This window comes from Castanea sativa, chromosome 1 (assembly GCF_040712315.1).
Source record: "Castanea sativa cultivar Marrone di Chiusa Pesio chromosome 1, ASM4071231v1".
In the NCBI taxonomy this organism is placed as follows: domain Eukaryota; kingdom Viridiplantae; phylum Streptophyta; class Magnoliopsida; order Fagales; family Fagaceae; genus Castanea; species Castanea sativa.
In genome coordinates this window covers 26,252,278-26,268,073 of record NC_134013.1, presented here as the reverse complement: position 1 = coordinate 26,268,073, position 15,796 = coordinate 26,252,278, and the positions used below count along the sequence as shown (strand labels likewise).

Sequence of the window (15,796 nt, the reverse complement as noted above, 5' to 3'; positions counted from 1 at the left end):
ACCTCAATTCAGAACAAATGATTCATAGTTTTAGACTTTAGTATCAATTAAAAGAAAAAAAAACACACAATATAAAAAATAGAAAGCTTAGTTGTTCATTGCATACTAAGAAAACAAATAATACTAATAAGTTAATGTAAATAAGTTACTATTATGCCTTTACAAAAATTCAAAAATTACAAAACTAAAAAAAAGCTTTTTTCTGTACCGGCTGGTATTGCCCGAAATTGGCCGGTACGGCCAATGCGCGGCCGGTATTTTTTCCAGTACAAAATAGAAGTATACCAGTACCGGTGCACCGGCCGGTACCGGTGCACCGGCCGGTACGGTATTGACCACCCTGTTACAAACACCAACTATTGCAAAAAAATTTGCAATAGTACTACTGTGCAATTCTACCTTAGCTCAATTCTATATAAAAAAAATAAAAAAAAAATAAAAAACTAATATTTTATTCACTTTATCAATTCTTCTCTCTCTCACCAAGTTTTGGGTTTTTGTTTTTATTTAGGTTTTGAGATATATTATTTTATTGAATATAAATATTATTTTAATGTGTTATATTGTAAAATAAAAGTTAAGATGTGGAGAGTATTGTAAAATGGTATGATATAATTAATAAAGTAACTTTTTAGAATAGTAAAATAGGATGAGATAGAATTTTGAAATGTGAATGCTATTAAAAAATTCAAAAGTCACAGCGGGGGCCAAAACATTGGTTTATCTAAATACAACCATAGCTTGTCTTCAATAACTCCACGATTTTGCTCAATAATATTGCTTTCGAACTATCTTGCCAAATAAGATTATATTAAATTTATATATCAGAAAATAATCTCTTTTTGAATTTGACTCTTTCCTTGAATCTCAACTCTTCAAGAAGTTTCAAAATACATTTTATTGATATAACTATCAGTGATGTGACATTCTTTGAAAAAAAATGATTCACTTGGATCACAACTTTTTAAGAAGCAAGAGTTTCAAGTGGATCTTTAAAATAATTGATTTACATAAGTTTTTCTTCTTAAAGAGGTAAGACCCACTTGAAAATATGATCTCAACTCTTCAAGAGGTGAAATGAAAATCAATAGGTTGTATGATATCTTAACCGAGTTACTTATAAATAGTTGGGGCTTGGTTCAAGAAAATGCTTGCTTATATAAATTTATTTAGCATACGAATCAAACCCAAGCCCAAGTTTAGGCTTGAACCATATTTCTCAATGACCAAATATCTCTGTTGCAAATCCCAATCCCACCAAAACATGAAAATCAATAGGTTGTATCTTAACAATCCATATTGGATCCAAATACATAGAAAATGGGAAAGGAGCAAATTGGGCAGCATACAAAAGCCTAACGAATTAGCAAAACAGCTTTAGACAGCAATCTTGATACAAAAAACATGTTCAAGACAGATCAATTGAAGGAAGCACTCATGTCACCACAGATTATACCAACTCTGGATGAAAGGGGAAGGTCTGGATACATACATTTTATTTCTTTTGCTTTCTCTTCCTCTTTATGGAAGGCTTCTCAGTCTGCAATTTCAGTTCTGAGTTTTTAATAAATTGTGCAATTTGAGGGTCTTCCGGCAAAGTACATAGCAGAAATTTCTTGTTGGAACCAATTTGGTTGCAGAACAGCTTCAGCATCTTCCTCCCCCTCATCCATTTGAGCATTAGTTTCAAGTGTGTCTTGCTGTTCAATCCACTAATACCAGATTCCTGTTATGAAAAATCAAACCTAATAAAAAACATAAAGCTTACACAAGCAGATATAATTTCCCATATACATTTTTAAAAGAACAATATATAAGTGACTCATTTCGAGAACATATGATTATCCTCTATCTGTGACTCATATTTCAATAACATTTTATGATGTACCAAAGATGATCTATATATCTCAGGTGCCCTGTGCACAATACAAAGTTAGCAACATAATTATTCCATGGCATAGTACAGTTAAATAAAATAAAATAAAACTAATCCCAGGCTCAGTAAATGAAGGACATGTGCAGTGTCAATTAATTCAAATGCCCGTCCATACATCCACAGGCACATAAATTGCACAAGAATAACATTAGGAAGTTAACCACAATTACAACAACAAAAAGGACTTAATCCCAAAAAATTTGGGGTTGGCTATGGATCCTCAATTAATTCATGGACAAACATAAACCAAATTTAGATTATACAAATTTTAGAGTGTCATAACCATCAAAATAGGTTACAAAAATCCTTTAAAATAACTTGAATTTTACTAAAGGAGCTAATCGTAAAGTCATATTTTGTATTTGGCATTAAACATAACAAATATAACGACTAAAGAATGAGTGTAATCAGCGGTACTATACATGGAAGAAAACATCAATCTTGATGGTAACACAAGATTTATAAAGTATTACACCTTTCATATAGATACTGATGTTAAACAAATATTGGAGAAGTGTGAAATGGAAAAAGAATTGAAACAAGTGAAGTTTTGGAGTTAAAGAATAAGTTAGGGCTAAGATAAACCAAGAATCATGAACAAATGCAGCTTCAAAAAGGAGAAAAAAAAACTTGTTTAATAATAGATCCAACTTCAAACCACTCTTTAAGAGTTGAAACCATGTTTAATAATGACTTATATATATATATAAGTCAGAGAAGATTTCATTAAAAATCAGAGAAGATTGCTACCAAAGTACATGGGCTGTATACAATGGGAAACACGAGAACAAAGAAGAAACAATAATGAAAAATAACATTACGAAAAACCCAAGGAGTCCAGAAAATCTAGGAACTCCTCGACAGAAAACGAAAAAGGTGATGAAGTCCACTCATACAAAGACTTCAAAAATAGATATTTCAATTTCACCATGCTTAGTTGTTGACCCTCAAAGCAATGCAAAGACAACAAAATTTATATGGTTCTATTGCATTTTGTCTAATTATAAAACCTTTTCAAACATAAAATTGATAGATTTTATTTCATTCTTTTTATTGTAAACAAATGAAAAGTTAGTCTATGTAATTAACTTGAGTAGGAATATCTCAACTATAACACAGATGACAAAGAGTGAGGATGGATTTTGGTAGAGGTACAAAGTTTTACTCATGATGTTTGTGAATCAACATATTGATTTACTAATTGGTATTTTCCAATTGAGAAATCTCTATATCTACAACTACAAGTCTATTTTGAATTATCATTATATATAAGTTTTTTATATAATTCAATAATTGAGGGTGGGGGATTTGAACCCTAAACGTCTCCATTGAAAGTAAAAATAGCATTTAATCAATTTTCTCATGGTAAGCATAAAAGTGGCAAACTAACTAAAGCCACATTTAAAAAATAAAAATGTTGTCACAGTCAGTCACAGATGGTAATGTAAAAGTGTGGAGTTAGCTCATATAACAATGTTATAGGTGTTTGATTCAAATAGAAATAGGAGACGTATTATGAATAAGAGGAAAAAGAAAGGACCTGGGCTTGAATCCAAGCATTAGAGATGGTGAGAGGGCCGCGTTGGTTGATGAGACGGTAGAGGTCTTGAGCTATGTTAGATGCCTCCTGAGGCGCCACCTTCGGATTTATCTTCCGTAGATTCTCCCCCCTTTTTCGAGAGAAATGCCTCACCAAACTACTGCTCATCATATTCATCATGCTACCACTACCGCTACTAGTAGCAGTCCTACTAAAAACTCCGCCGAGGAACCACATCTCTACTCCACTCCGCCACCGCTTCTCCGCTCTCGCTCTGGGTCTGCGACCTCACCTGAGACTGAAATTAGACTCAATAATATTAGGATTTTGTTATGGGGGGTTCGGGCGTTTTGGGTTTATAAAATCGACTATACTCAAGAAAGAAAGTAGAAAGTAGAAAACCCTTCATAATGAGCACGTGTCCCTCACGTGGCTTTTACCCAGCACCAACTAGCATCCTTCTGGTTAGATTTGCATGTTTCTAAAATAATAAGAGCTCGTTTGGTAGAAGAGTTTGAGTAATGTTGTTTGTAGTTCTTTGATATACCTGTAGAAAAAGTGTGTGAAAAAATATGTAAGATTGTTTAATAACTGAAAACGTGTGTTTTAGCCACTCTACCAAACAAGGCCTAAAAATGAGTTTGAGGTTTCATTCGCTCCCAAACTTAACATAATATAAAGAGGAACCTTTTATCCTCAAAAAAAAAAAAAAAAAAGTACCTTTAATATTATTATTATTATTATGAATTACTCATATGATTTCATTATGATCACTCCAAGATGAAAAATGTTACTCAAGTGGCATCCCTACCCATTTTTTTGTTCATCAAAAAATTTTCTTAATTTTGAAATACAATATACTAAAAAGTAAAAACAAACACTTACAAATATCATTAGACTATGTTCCAATGCATCAATTAATTCAACATTTACCCCTAGGTGAGGTGTCAAAATAAGAATTCATTTGTGAATTAACTCAATTAGTAAAATCTCTTATGGTTGAATAAGAGATTTGGGTTCAATTTCAGCTTACATCAAAAACCAATTAGTGTTTTAGTCTGATAATAAAAAACTATTATTAGGAATGAATGTCATAAGCTCTCTAAATTTTTTTTTTTTTTTTTAAATCATTTGCTTTGTTTTATTAACACACTCTTACAACAAGTACAAATTACATTACTTAAAGCCAAGCATTTCCCCCTAGCCCTTTTGCCCCTCCTCCGTTTTGGAAGCTCCTTTCTATATAGATTATGGACTACAATCCATATGCATTCATTCACATAAGATATGACATCTACGTATATATTGCTACAGCAGCAGTCACTTTGACGCTTTCCTCTTTTTCTCATATATGTCTTGAAACAAAAACAATTGACATTTATGTAAACGCATTGTTAACATTTAATAAATTCAGCCTACATATATGCCTCTCTCTTTTACCACTACCAAGTGACATGGGATTTCATGGATTGTAAGCCCTCACTCATCGACCCACGCCTCCACTTGGCCAACTAATAAAAAAAAATTTGAAAGTTCCACTAATGTCTCCACTATTTCCCACAAACAACATGAACAACACTGTCTCCATTTGGCTTCTGTTGCTGTGTTCCAACATTTCTTTTCTGATCTTACTTTTAAAGAACCATGATAATATGATATCTGAAAAGCTCTCAAGGCTTTCACAAAGAACTAACATAAACAGGTTCCAATTACAGCTCTGCAAGACTGCATCTATCACAACGTCCATGATGCAAAAGGACTGACAAACTGAGAAGTGAACAGGCCATCAACAGCAGCCTATGCAACCGCCACCATTTCAAATCCATGCTCCCTACTACAAACTGAAGAAATTCCCTCCCTACTACAATCAACTATTCATGTGGAAATTTCCTTAAGCTTAACAGCTAGCTGTGACTGCATAAACAGATTGCATGAAGTGGTCCAAAGTTCATGTGCAAGTTTGCTGTTGTACAAAAGCGCAGAAGAGTTAATGGTTGTACCCTTTCCACCGAAAAGGTGTACTCCAGATATATCCTGAAATAAACACACTAATTATATCAGTAATCAACACATTGACATGGATTCCAAGATTTCCTCCACAAAGTCAATAAAACTACACCAAAATCCAATTCAATAATAATTCAGCTAAATGTTTCTAATACACATGCAAGGAGAATCATACCCAGATCAAAAGTTATCAACCTCAACAAGAGGTTAGTAATGTTAGCACTCAATCGAAACCTTTCTAGTAACCCACCAACTAAACTTACTCAAGAAAACCCGCAGGTAATTGTAATCTTCAACTCTATAATATTTGGATTTGAACAGCCTGTAATAGGCCAATCTTACAGATTTTGACGCAAACAGCAATAGACTAAACTGGCCCATTTGCAGGCACTAATTTTCATCAGCATGAAAATATATCCGTTATATATTCCATGTGACATCAGTATCAAGTAACAGTCAACACTAAATATTTGATGCCTTGGAGTGTCCCACCTATTAAACCAAGGCATGTCCAGAAAAGGGCATTAACCAATTCAACTTCGAAGCGCCAAAGACACAGAGAGGCACATACCATCCAATCTGTCCATAGAACACAATCAAAAACTCATCACAAGAAATTGAAGTTCTAATACCACCCCACAATAAACAATACATGGGTGCTTTTAAGTCTCAAAAAAAAAATTACCTCAACAACGTTCATAAAGAAGAAAAAAGGTGTCCTGCTTTATCACAGCATAAGTTGCTAAATATTACTAGATAGGAGAAGCATCTAAGATATTCCAGAAATTATAGATGTATATCAAGGTGCAAGATTAGAACTAGTTGCATTAGACAATACACTCTAACATGCCACAATTCTGTCATTTGCTTCAGTACAATCAAATTGCTGATATAACTACTGGAGTTGGACTGACACATGAAATTGTAGGCATAATAGCTTTGATTAAGATATATATATATATATATATATATATAATGAAAAAATGTGTGCCTGCATAACAACTTCGTTTTGAGAATTATAATACAAATCATTAGAAAAAGAAAACTCACTGGTTGCGCAAGGGCTGCATCAAGAACAGAGCTTCTCCCTTTTTTAGGTGATTGCAAAAGGCCGAGAAGCTTCAAGACTGTAAATGGGACACAAGAACATCTTGAAAATGCATAATGGATGACAGCATTTAGGTAGACCTAAAAATTCTCAAATATGCTCAAAAAGCAAAAAAGTTGTACATGGTATGAGAATGGTGTTAGCGTGAGCTGTCTAATAAGATAAGTATAGAAATATGTTTATGTAAATCCCATACTTCAAGGGATGCCCTTATTTTTTGCCGCAAGATATGTATAGGCTAGAATAGGTTCCTTTGCTCTGTATCTATATACGATTGTATTCAGCACACAAAAAGATATACAGAAAACTACTACCTTTTGACATGGTATCAGAGCACGTCCTTAGGACCTCTGCTCAAACCACTGTGTGACCAGAAAAAACCAGACCCGATAGACTCCATGGCAGAATCTAGAGACATAACACAACCTCTCATTCCCCAGACCAATTCCCAGACCGATTCCATCCTTAACGATCTAACTACAAGAATGACGGAGGTCTTGACTAGAGCCCAGACCTCCTCTCAACCTTTGCTTGCCGATTCTTCAACTACTCCGATCGGTATCAAGTTGGAAGGATCCAACTATGCCGTATGGTCCCAGGTTGTCGAGATGTATATCTCTGGCAAGGACAAGCTGGGATATATCAATGGAGATTCTCCTCAGCCTCCAGAAACCGATCCTTCATTCAAGAGATGGCGCACCGAAAACGCCATTGTCAAGGGATGGTTGATCAATTCGATGGACCCTTCCTTGATTGCCAATTTTATCTGATTCCCAACTGCAAAACAGGTTTGGGATTCTGCTGCTACAACCTATTTTGATGGGACAGACACGTCGCAAGTCTATGATCTCCGACGTCGTGTTACTCGTATGAAGCAGGCAGGTGGACCCATTGAAAAATACTACAACGACCTTCAGGGGTTGTGGCGAGAAATCGATTTCCGTCGTCCTAACCCAATGGAGTGTGCTATTGACATACAGAAATACAACTCCATTCTACAGGAAGATCGAGTTTATACTTTCCTTGATGGACTAGATGACAGATTGGATAAAACTCGGAGTGATGTGCTCCAAATTAAACCACTCCCTACGGTGGAACAGGCTTATGCATTTGTCCGTAGGGAAGAGGTCAGGCAGACTATGATGATCTCGAGCGCAGATACTACTCTAGGAGCAGTTATGGCTTCCAAAGGGATCAAGGGAAGCCATCACCAGATGCCACCAAAACCAAGAGCTCTTTCCCTGAGCAGCGGGAAATCCAACTCCTCATCCAAAAAAAAAACCGCCATCTGACGGCATGAAGTGTACCCATTGCGGCAACTCCAAACACATCCATGACACCTGCTTCAAACTGCATGGATATCCAGATTAGTGGAATGACCTTCAAGCACGGAAAAAACGGGAAACCATTGCTAATGATGACCACATTGGGAGAGCTGCTGTGGTTACCTGTGATGCTTCGGTTTCCCTCATCCCTCAGGCCGAATCTTCACATGATCTAGGTACTTCGAGTAAGGCATTTCATATCTCTACTCACAATGATGATGAGGATTGGATTCTCGACTCTGGGGCTATGGACCATATGACATTTGATTCAAAGGATTTCTCTAATACAACTCAGCCGAGACGGAGCTGTGTTGCAAATGCCAATGGGGTCACTTATCCAGTTACAGGGGCTGGAACAGTGACTTTATCTCCTTCCCTTTCATTATCTAATACATTGCTTGTACCCTCTCTTTCAAATAGATTGATGTCTGTAAGTCAAGTTACTTCAGATCTTAATGGTGTGGTATTGATGTATTCTACTTTTTGCCTTCTTCAGGATATTCTCACCAAGGAGATAATTGGGCGTGGTACTAAGAGGGGGGGGGGGGGGTTATACTACGTGGATGACTTCAGTTCGAGAAGAGCAAATCACATGCACCACATGGTTGGTAACAAGGAGAGACAGATTTGGTTATGGCATCATCGACTTGGGCATCCATCATTTGGGTATTTGAAGCACTTACTACCTGGGTTATTTTCCAATGTAACACACTTAGATTTTAAATGTGATACTTGTATCTTAGCCAAAAGTCATAGGGCTTCTTTTCCCATGAGCATGAATGAAAGTATGATTCCTTTTGATTTAATACATTCCGATGTTTGGGGACCTTCCCCAGTAACTACGTCTTCTAGTCATCATTGGTTTGTAATTTTTGTTGATCATTGCACACGAATGACATGGCTTTACCTCCTCAAACACAAAGATGGAGTATTTGCTATTTTTCAATCATTTCATACCATGGTTCAGACACAATTCTCTGCAAAAATTAAGATCCTTCGTTCTAACAATAGAGGGGAATATGTTAATCAACAATTCCAGACATACTTCAACAGCCATGGTATTCTCCATGAAAACTCATGTTCACAAACCCCACAACAGAATGGTACTGCTGAAAGGAAGAATAGGCATATCTTAGAAACTGCCCGTGCTCTATTGATCAATGCACATGTGCCGAATAGATACTGGAGTGATGTTGTTGCCAGTGTATCAATTGCATCTCTACTGAACCGTATGCCCACCAAAGTCTTACAATTTCAGACTCCATTAAAGGTGCTTTTTGATCATGTCTCCTTACCTACTGTTTTGATGATTCCTCCCCGAATTTTTGGTTGTGTTGCTTTTGTTCACCTCCATAAAAATCAACGAACTAAGTTGGACCCATGTGCTGTCCGGTGTTTATTCTTGGAGTATGGAGTACACAAAAAGGGATATAGATGCTACGATCCCATTGCTAAAAGAATCTACATTACCATGGATGTCACCTTCCTAGAATCTGAAAATTTTTTCTCGTCACTGGTATCCAATTCCCCTCTTCAGGGGGAGATCTATGGTGAAGAACGAAATTGGTCTAATGTTGAAGTGTTAGACGTTGGTGACAATCCAGCACATCCGAATGATGACAACGACATGGTTGAACATGTACCTAGATCTGAACTTGTACCTGAACCTTTAAGAACTGAAGCTGAACCAGTGCTTGAATCATCAGAAGATGTAGAATCTGATGAATTCCCTCACTCCTTAGTACCTGAGGACCCTTCTACTGAGAATATTCTTGAGATAAGCTCTCCTACCACACCTTTACAAACTAATGCTATAGATACATCTGCGGGTTATGTTCTACCTTTCAGACACAATCGAGGCAAGCCTCCAAATCGATACTCCCCAAACATAGAAGAACGGCGATCCAAGTATCCAATAGCCAACTATGTGTCTACTCAAAGATTATCGGAACCTCTCAAGGCTTTTGCACATACACTCTCCTCATGTCAGATTCCAAGTAGTGTTGAAGAAGCTTTATCGGATCCGAAATGGGCTCAAGCTATAAAAGAGGAATTAGAGGCGTTGCAGAAAAATAACACATGGGTTTTGAGTGTGTTGCCTGAAAGGAGGAAGACAGTGGGGTGCAAGTGGATTTTCTCCATTAAATATAAAGCAAATGGGTCGATTGATCGATACAAGGCGAGGTTGGTAGCAAAGGGTTATACATAGAAACATGGTATAGATTATCAGGAAACTTTCTCACCTGTAGCCAAACTAATATATGTTAGAGTTCTGTTATCTCTTGCAGCAACCTTTGATTGGCCATTGCACCAAATTGACGTAAAAAACGCCTTTCTCCATGGTGATCTTGAAGAGGAGATTTACATGGACATTCCACCAGGATATACTGCTACATCAGAGGCAAAGATCGCATGTAGGTTACAACGAGCATTGTATGGACTAAAGCAATCACCTCGAGCATGGTTCGGCAGGTTGAGTTTGGCAATGAGGAAATATGGATTTCAACAAAGCAATTCTGACCACACTCTCTTCCTAAAACATCGATTGGGAAAAATAACAGCCCTCATAGTCTATGTAGACGACATGATAATTACAGGAGATGATGTAAAAGAAATATCCAGGCTTCAAGAGCAATGGTCAACTGAGTTTGAGATGAAGAACTTAGGAGGGCTTAAATATTTTTTGGGCATTGAAGTGGCAAGGTCAAGACAAGGCATATTTCTTTCCCAAAGGAAATATATACTAGACTTGCTGGCAGAGGTGGGATTACTAGAGTGTAAGCCTGCTGATATTCCAATTGTCCAAAATCATAAACTTGGAGAATATGTAGACTAGGTACCAGTAGACAAACAGAGGTATCAACGGTTAGTGGGTAAACTCATCTATTTATCTCATACTCGGCCAGATATTGCTTATGCTGTGAGTGTAGTGAGTCAGTTCATGCACTGCCTGAGTGAAGACCATATGGATGCCGTAATGCGAATCCTTCGTTATTTGAAGTCCTCTCCTGGGAAAGGGCTTATGTTCTCAAAGAATGGTCATTTGAAGGTTGTTGGCTACACTGATGCGGACTGGGCAGGGAACATCACGGACAGGAAATCTACTGCTGGGTACTTTACTTTTGTGGGAGGCAACGTGGTTACATGGAGGAGCAAGAAACAGAAGGTAGTTGCCTTGTCTAGTGCTGAAGCTGAATTTCGGGGAATGGTTAAGGGAATATGCAAGCTCCTTTGGCTAAAAAAGCTGCTAGCTGAGATCGGTGTTGCTCCTAGTTCCGAATTGAACTTGTTCTGTGATAACAAGGCGGCCATTGCTATCTCCCACAATCCGGTTCAACATGATCGCACTAAGCACGTTGAGGTAGATCGGAACTTCATCAAACGGAACCTTGAAGAAAAGATTATTCAGCTTCCATTTGTTAAATCAGAAGACCAGTTGGCTGATGTACTCACAAAAGCAGTGTCTGCAAGGAACTTCTACAACTCACTTGACAAGTTGGGCATAAAAGATATCTATGCACCAACTTGAGGGGGAGTGTTGGCATGAGCTGTCTAATAAGATAAGTATAGAAATATGTTTATGTAAATCCCATACTTCAAGGGATGCCCTTATTTTTTGCCGCAAGATATGTATAGGCTAGAATAGGTTCCTTTGCTCTGTATCTATATACGATTGTATTCAGCACACAAAAAAGAAATGTACAGAAAACTACTACCTTTTGGCAAATGGAAGACAAGAAATCTAGTGTACAAAGAGTTAAAAGGGAAAATATAGGGATACAATCCTAGTTTTTAATGCACAAAGCCCAGAAAATGATAAATATGTAATAAAAAATATTGCACTCAAGCAATTTTAGTAATAATTATACATTCAGCAGGTAATTATATGTTCAAAGATACACCGAGGCCTGAAAAGAAATGAAAAATCATAAGAAGAAGAAGAAGAAAAAAGCGCAATACATGACAGAGACCCGATGAGACTTTTCCATCAAGCCAAGTTGTTGGTGGAGCTCGTAAGAGAACAGAACTAGGCATGCTACAGCAAAAAATGGGGTGCTACTTGTAAGCTTTCAAATAAAAGGCAGTCAAATATATCTGGCGGGGCATTTATATCTTACATTTAGAATTCTCATAAATACAAGCACATGGATATGGTTTTGTTAGAAGCACTTCCCCGAAACAGTTTCCTTGTCAACCTGCAAATTAAAAAACTGAAGAAAAAGGAGGTCATGAATTTTGTGTTAAATAGTCTGTTGGCCGATACAGTTATGTCTTTCAACTCTTCTAACTATAAAGTCCTGCTAATAAAGCAATTTAACTAACCATCAAGCACCATGTGGAAATTGTGATATTTCAAGAACTCTCATCACAGCATATCTTATCTTCTTGGCTCAATGGAAAGCCATCATAACATATCTTATCCCGAGGGATCAATCAGCATGCACTTTTCTTTTGCCATTTTCAGTTAAGGCAACAGTCAGATGTTATGTTAGTAAGTTAGCACATTCATTCATTTACCATGTCAATGTGACCTCTTTGACACATCAATAAGCCGGTCAAACAAAATTTTCGGCACTTACATTCTTTTACAAGTCTCCTTCTTTAATTTATCAAAAAAAAAGTCTCCTTCTTTAACTTCTCTTTTCTTTGCTTTTCTTTTTTTCACTTTTTTTCCAACAAATGTCATCATGTCAGCAGATTGAATGAATCAGAAATGGACAGCAATTTCAGAGCCAATGCCAAAGTTATGGCATTGGCATAGAATTAAGGATGAGCAAGTCGTAAACAGGCAGTAATTACAAGTGTACAAGTTTTTCCCAAACGAAGAAATTATTGGTGAAAACTAAAATCCCCACTAATTGTTCATAGAAACATGTTCATAACTAGGAACCAATTTTACCATTTCGATGAGTAAAGGACGTAACATTCACAATCCGGGAAGGAACAGGACTATTTCATAGAAGTGGTAGTAAAAGATTAGTCAAACAGAATGCGCCAATGTAATTTGTAGCCATCATCCTAAAAAGCACATGTAAACTTATCATCAAACAACCCATGATGGAACTTCATGTGGGTAGGAAACAGGGATGTATCACAGGCACTAAAATGAATGAGATACTTACTAACAATTATTTGTGATGACATCAAAATGTATTTTGCAAATATGCAATAAAAAACAAAAATCTGCTGAAAAATGTAGCACCAAAAAACGCAATTTTTGCATAATAGAGAAAGATATGAAATGGAAGATTAAAGACATAAACAAAGGACAAAAATGACTTCTACACAATCTAGTAAATCTCAATTCCATGAGGGTCAAGTCTAATTGAGCATGGTAATATTGGTTTTAAAAGTGCAGAGGTCACCAGAAACTTATGCTAGTTAGATCAAATTATACAAATCAAAAGAAAGCCAATTATACAAATCAAAAGAAAGCTGAAGCTTATCCAAATTGTTGTCGTGCGGTCTGCATGTTTGATCATATAATTGGACCGAAGTATGCATATTTGAATCCAAAAGCCAATGCTGCAGGGAGCTCTTAAAGTTGAATATCGACTGGAAGGATGATATGTCAACCTGAAAAGCTTTGAGATGGGCATCCTTATTCCAACTTTTTATCTCTCTCAGAGTCAGTCAGTCACAGAAAATTTAAGAAAAAACGTTAATTGAAGGAGGTTTTTTTTTTTTTGCATGATTTTAATTTGAGTATCCTTTTCCAGTGTCAAAATATCAAAATAAAAATTTGGATATCCCTATATAGTGTCAAACTATTAAAACTAGAAGAAACCACGCCTGATAACAAGTTTTAATTTTTAATTTTTTTACTACACTTGGTGTTTCAGAAAAGAATCAGCACTTAATCATTAAAAAAGCTCTATAAAAAGTTTGGGTGTAAGTCAAAGACAAAGCAAGCTTGAATGGTTAAAATATAAGGAAATTTAAATGGTTAGAATTATGGGTAGAAAAGGTTTAAAAAAAACAATTTGATAGGGCAAGATTGCACAAAAAAGGATGATTGAGATAAGAAAGCAGATTGACATGGTTTTAAATTAAAATAATGTTTTTTTTTTTTTGTGGTAAAAAGGAACTTTCATTCAAACAAACTAAGGAACAAAAAGCTTACATCATTGTTAGCACATAGCCTAACATGACCAAGACCACATAGGTCCGAAAGGAAAAGATTCAAAAGCAGAGGGGGAGGGGGGGGGGGGGGGTTTGTTATAGAATAACATGTCTGGGTCCTGGTGGGTTCCTATACTTGCCAAAGCATCAGCACAACAATTTGCTTCCCTAAAACAATGAGTCACCTTGACCTGAGGAATCTGTGAACGAAGAAGCCTACAATCTGCCACAATGGATGCATTAGTAGCATTGGACAAGCTGTCACCATTAAGTAAGTCTACAGCTACTTTAGAATCAGATTCTACTATTAAAGCATTTATCCCAAGATCAATACACATACTTAGCCCATCTCTTAGAGCCCATAATTCTGCTAGCAAACTAGTTGTGTGGCCAATGTTTCTTGAGTAAACTTTGATCCAAGCCCCATTTTTAGTGCGAAGGACACCTCCTCCACCTGCCTTTCTAGGATTCCCTATAAAAGAGCCATCAGTGTTGATCTTGCACCAACCCCTCTCAAGATTCACCCATTGAATTATCCTTTCAATACGAGGTCTGACCATTGCCTGATTCTGAGCACAGAAAAATAATTATGCTGCTCTTGTTATGACTTTAGAGTGGATAGCTTGGTTGGGAGGTCTGTTTTGGAACACCAATTTGTTTCGATGCTGCCAAAGAGACCATAGTCCAAAGGAGAAAATCAGATTCCATGGTATCAGTAACGAGACAACTTTGGACTCTTTTCTACCATGCTCCTCCAACCATTCTTTGTTGTCCAAGGAGAAGAAATCTGCACCAAGGTTTACTCCAAGATTCTGCCAACAAGTAGATGCCAAAGGACAGCCTCTTAACACGTGGATGATAGTTTCAGGGGCTTGAAGACAAATAGGGCATATGGTGTTGATTTGCATACCTCTATTAGCTAAGCAAACTCGAATAGCAACGCTGTTGTGCATACACATCCAAATAAATGTTTGGATTCTTGGGAGAGTTTTTAACTTCCAAATCCATTTGCCTTTGAAAGTCTGAAAGGAGTCAGGGGTTTGGGTTGCAAGAAGGTATGCACTGCTCAAATTAAATTGCCCATTTGAAGTTGCTGCCCAAATGATTCTGTCTTCCTCCGATGCAACACGAGCGTGGGGTATAGCTCCCCTCTTGAAAGAGGACCATGAATTGTAGATCTTAAAGGACCTCCAGAAGTCCAATTTTCCAGCCAAAAGTTTATATTGCTATCTCGACTCACACTCTATCGGGTACCTTGGTGAAAGATATCCATGCCCTTGTTCATAGCTTTCCAAGTCCTTGAACTAGGTAGAGCTTTCTCATTCCTGGATGTTACTCTCCTCCAAGATAAATATTTTTTCTATAGGACCTAGGTCCGCAAGGCATCCTTATCTGTGTTGAATCTCCAGTTTAGTTTAGCAAGGTAAGCTAAGTTCCTCCCTTTAGTTGTTTGCAGCCCAAGTCCTCCTTCTTCTTTTGGCCGAGTCACCTTGGCCCATCCAATCCAGTAGATTTTACTTTTTGTTTCACAGGTACCCTAAAGGAAGTTCCTACTAAGCCTATCCAGATTATCCGAGATTCCGGAGGGGAGATAGTTGATATGCATAACATAAGAAGGAATGGCACTTATGAAGGCTTGAATCAGAATTCTACGACCTGCAAAAGATAGAAGATTTGCCTTCCATCCTGTGAGTTTTTGCTTAACTCTATCAATGATAAAATTAAGAGCTTGGTTGGAGGAGCCAGCATGCCTTAAA

General features: G+C 37.0%; 1 protein-coding gene and 1 long non-coding RNA gene across 2 annotated transcripts; both read right to left on the bottom strand.

Moving 5' to 3' along the window:
- Nucleotides 1–1,215: 1,215 nt before the first annotated feature.
- Nucleotides 1,216–3,827, bottom strand: LOC142640892 (uncharacterized). Its single transcript, XM_075815209.1, has 2 exons — nucleotides 3,477–3,827; nucleotides 1,216–1,726 (listed from the first exon to the last, which is right to left on the bottom strand). Exons 1-2 carry the CDS (start codon nucleotides 3,711–3,713, stop codon nucleotides 1,496–1,498), a joined length of 468 nt encoding a protein of 155 aa, XP_075671324.1. The 5' UTR covers nucleotides 3,714–3,827; the 3' UTR covers nucleotides 1,216–1,495.
- Nucleotides 3,828–4,840: 1,013 nt separating this feature from the next.
- Nucleotides 4,841–12,476, bottom strand: LOC142622537 (uncharacterized). Its single transcript, XR_012841920.1, has 3 exons — nucleotides 11,877–12,476; nucleotides 6,534–6,610; nucleotides 4,841–5,510 (listed from the first exon to the last, which is right to left on the bottom strand). It is a non-coding gene; the product is annotated as an uncharacterized LOC142622537 (long non-coding RNA).
- Nucleotides 12,477–15,796: the final 3,320 nt, after the last annotated feature.

Coding starts and splice junctions, on each gene's coding strand:
- LOC142640892 (XM_075815209.1), bottom strand. CDS start 3,713: ATGTGGTTCCTCGGCGGAGTTTTTAGTAGGACTGCTACTAGTAGCGGT. Junction 1,727..3,476: donor ATGCTTGGATTCAAGCCCAG/GTCCTTTCTTTT, acceptor TTTTCATAACAG/GAATCTGGTATTAGTGGATT.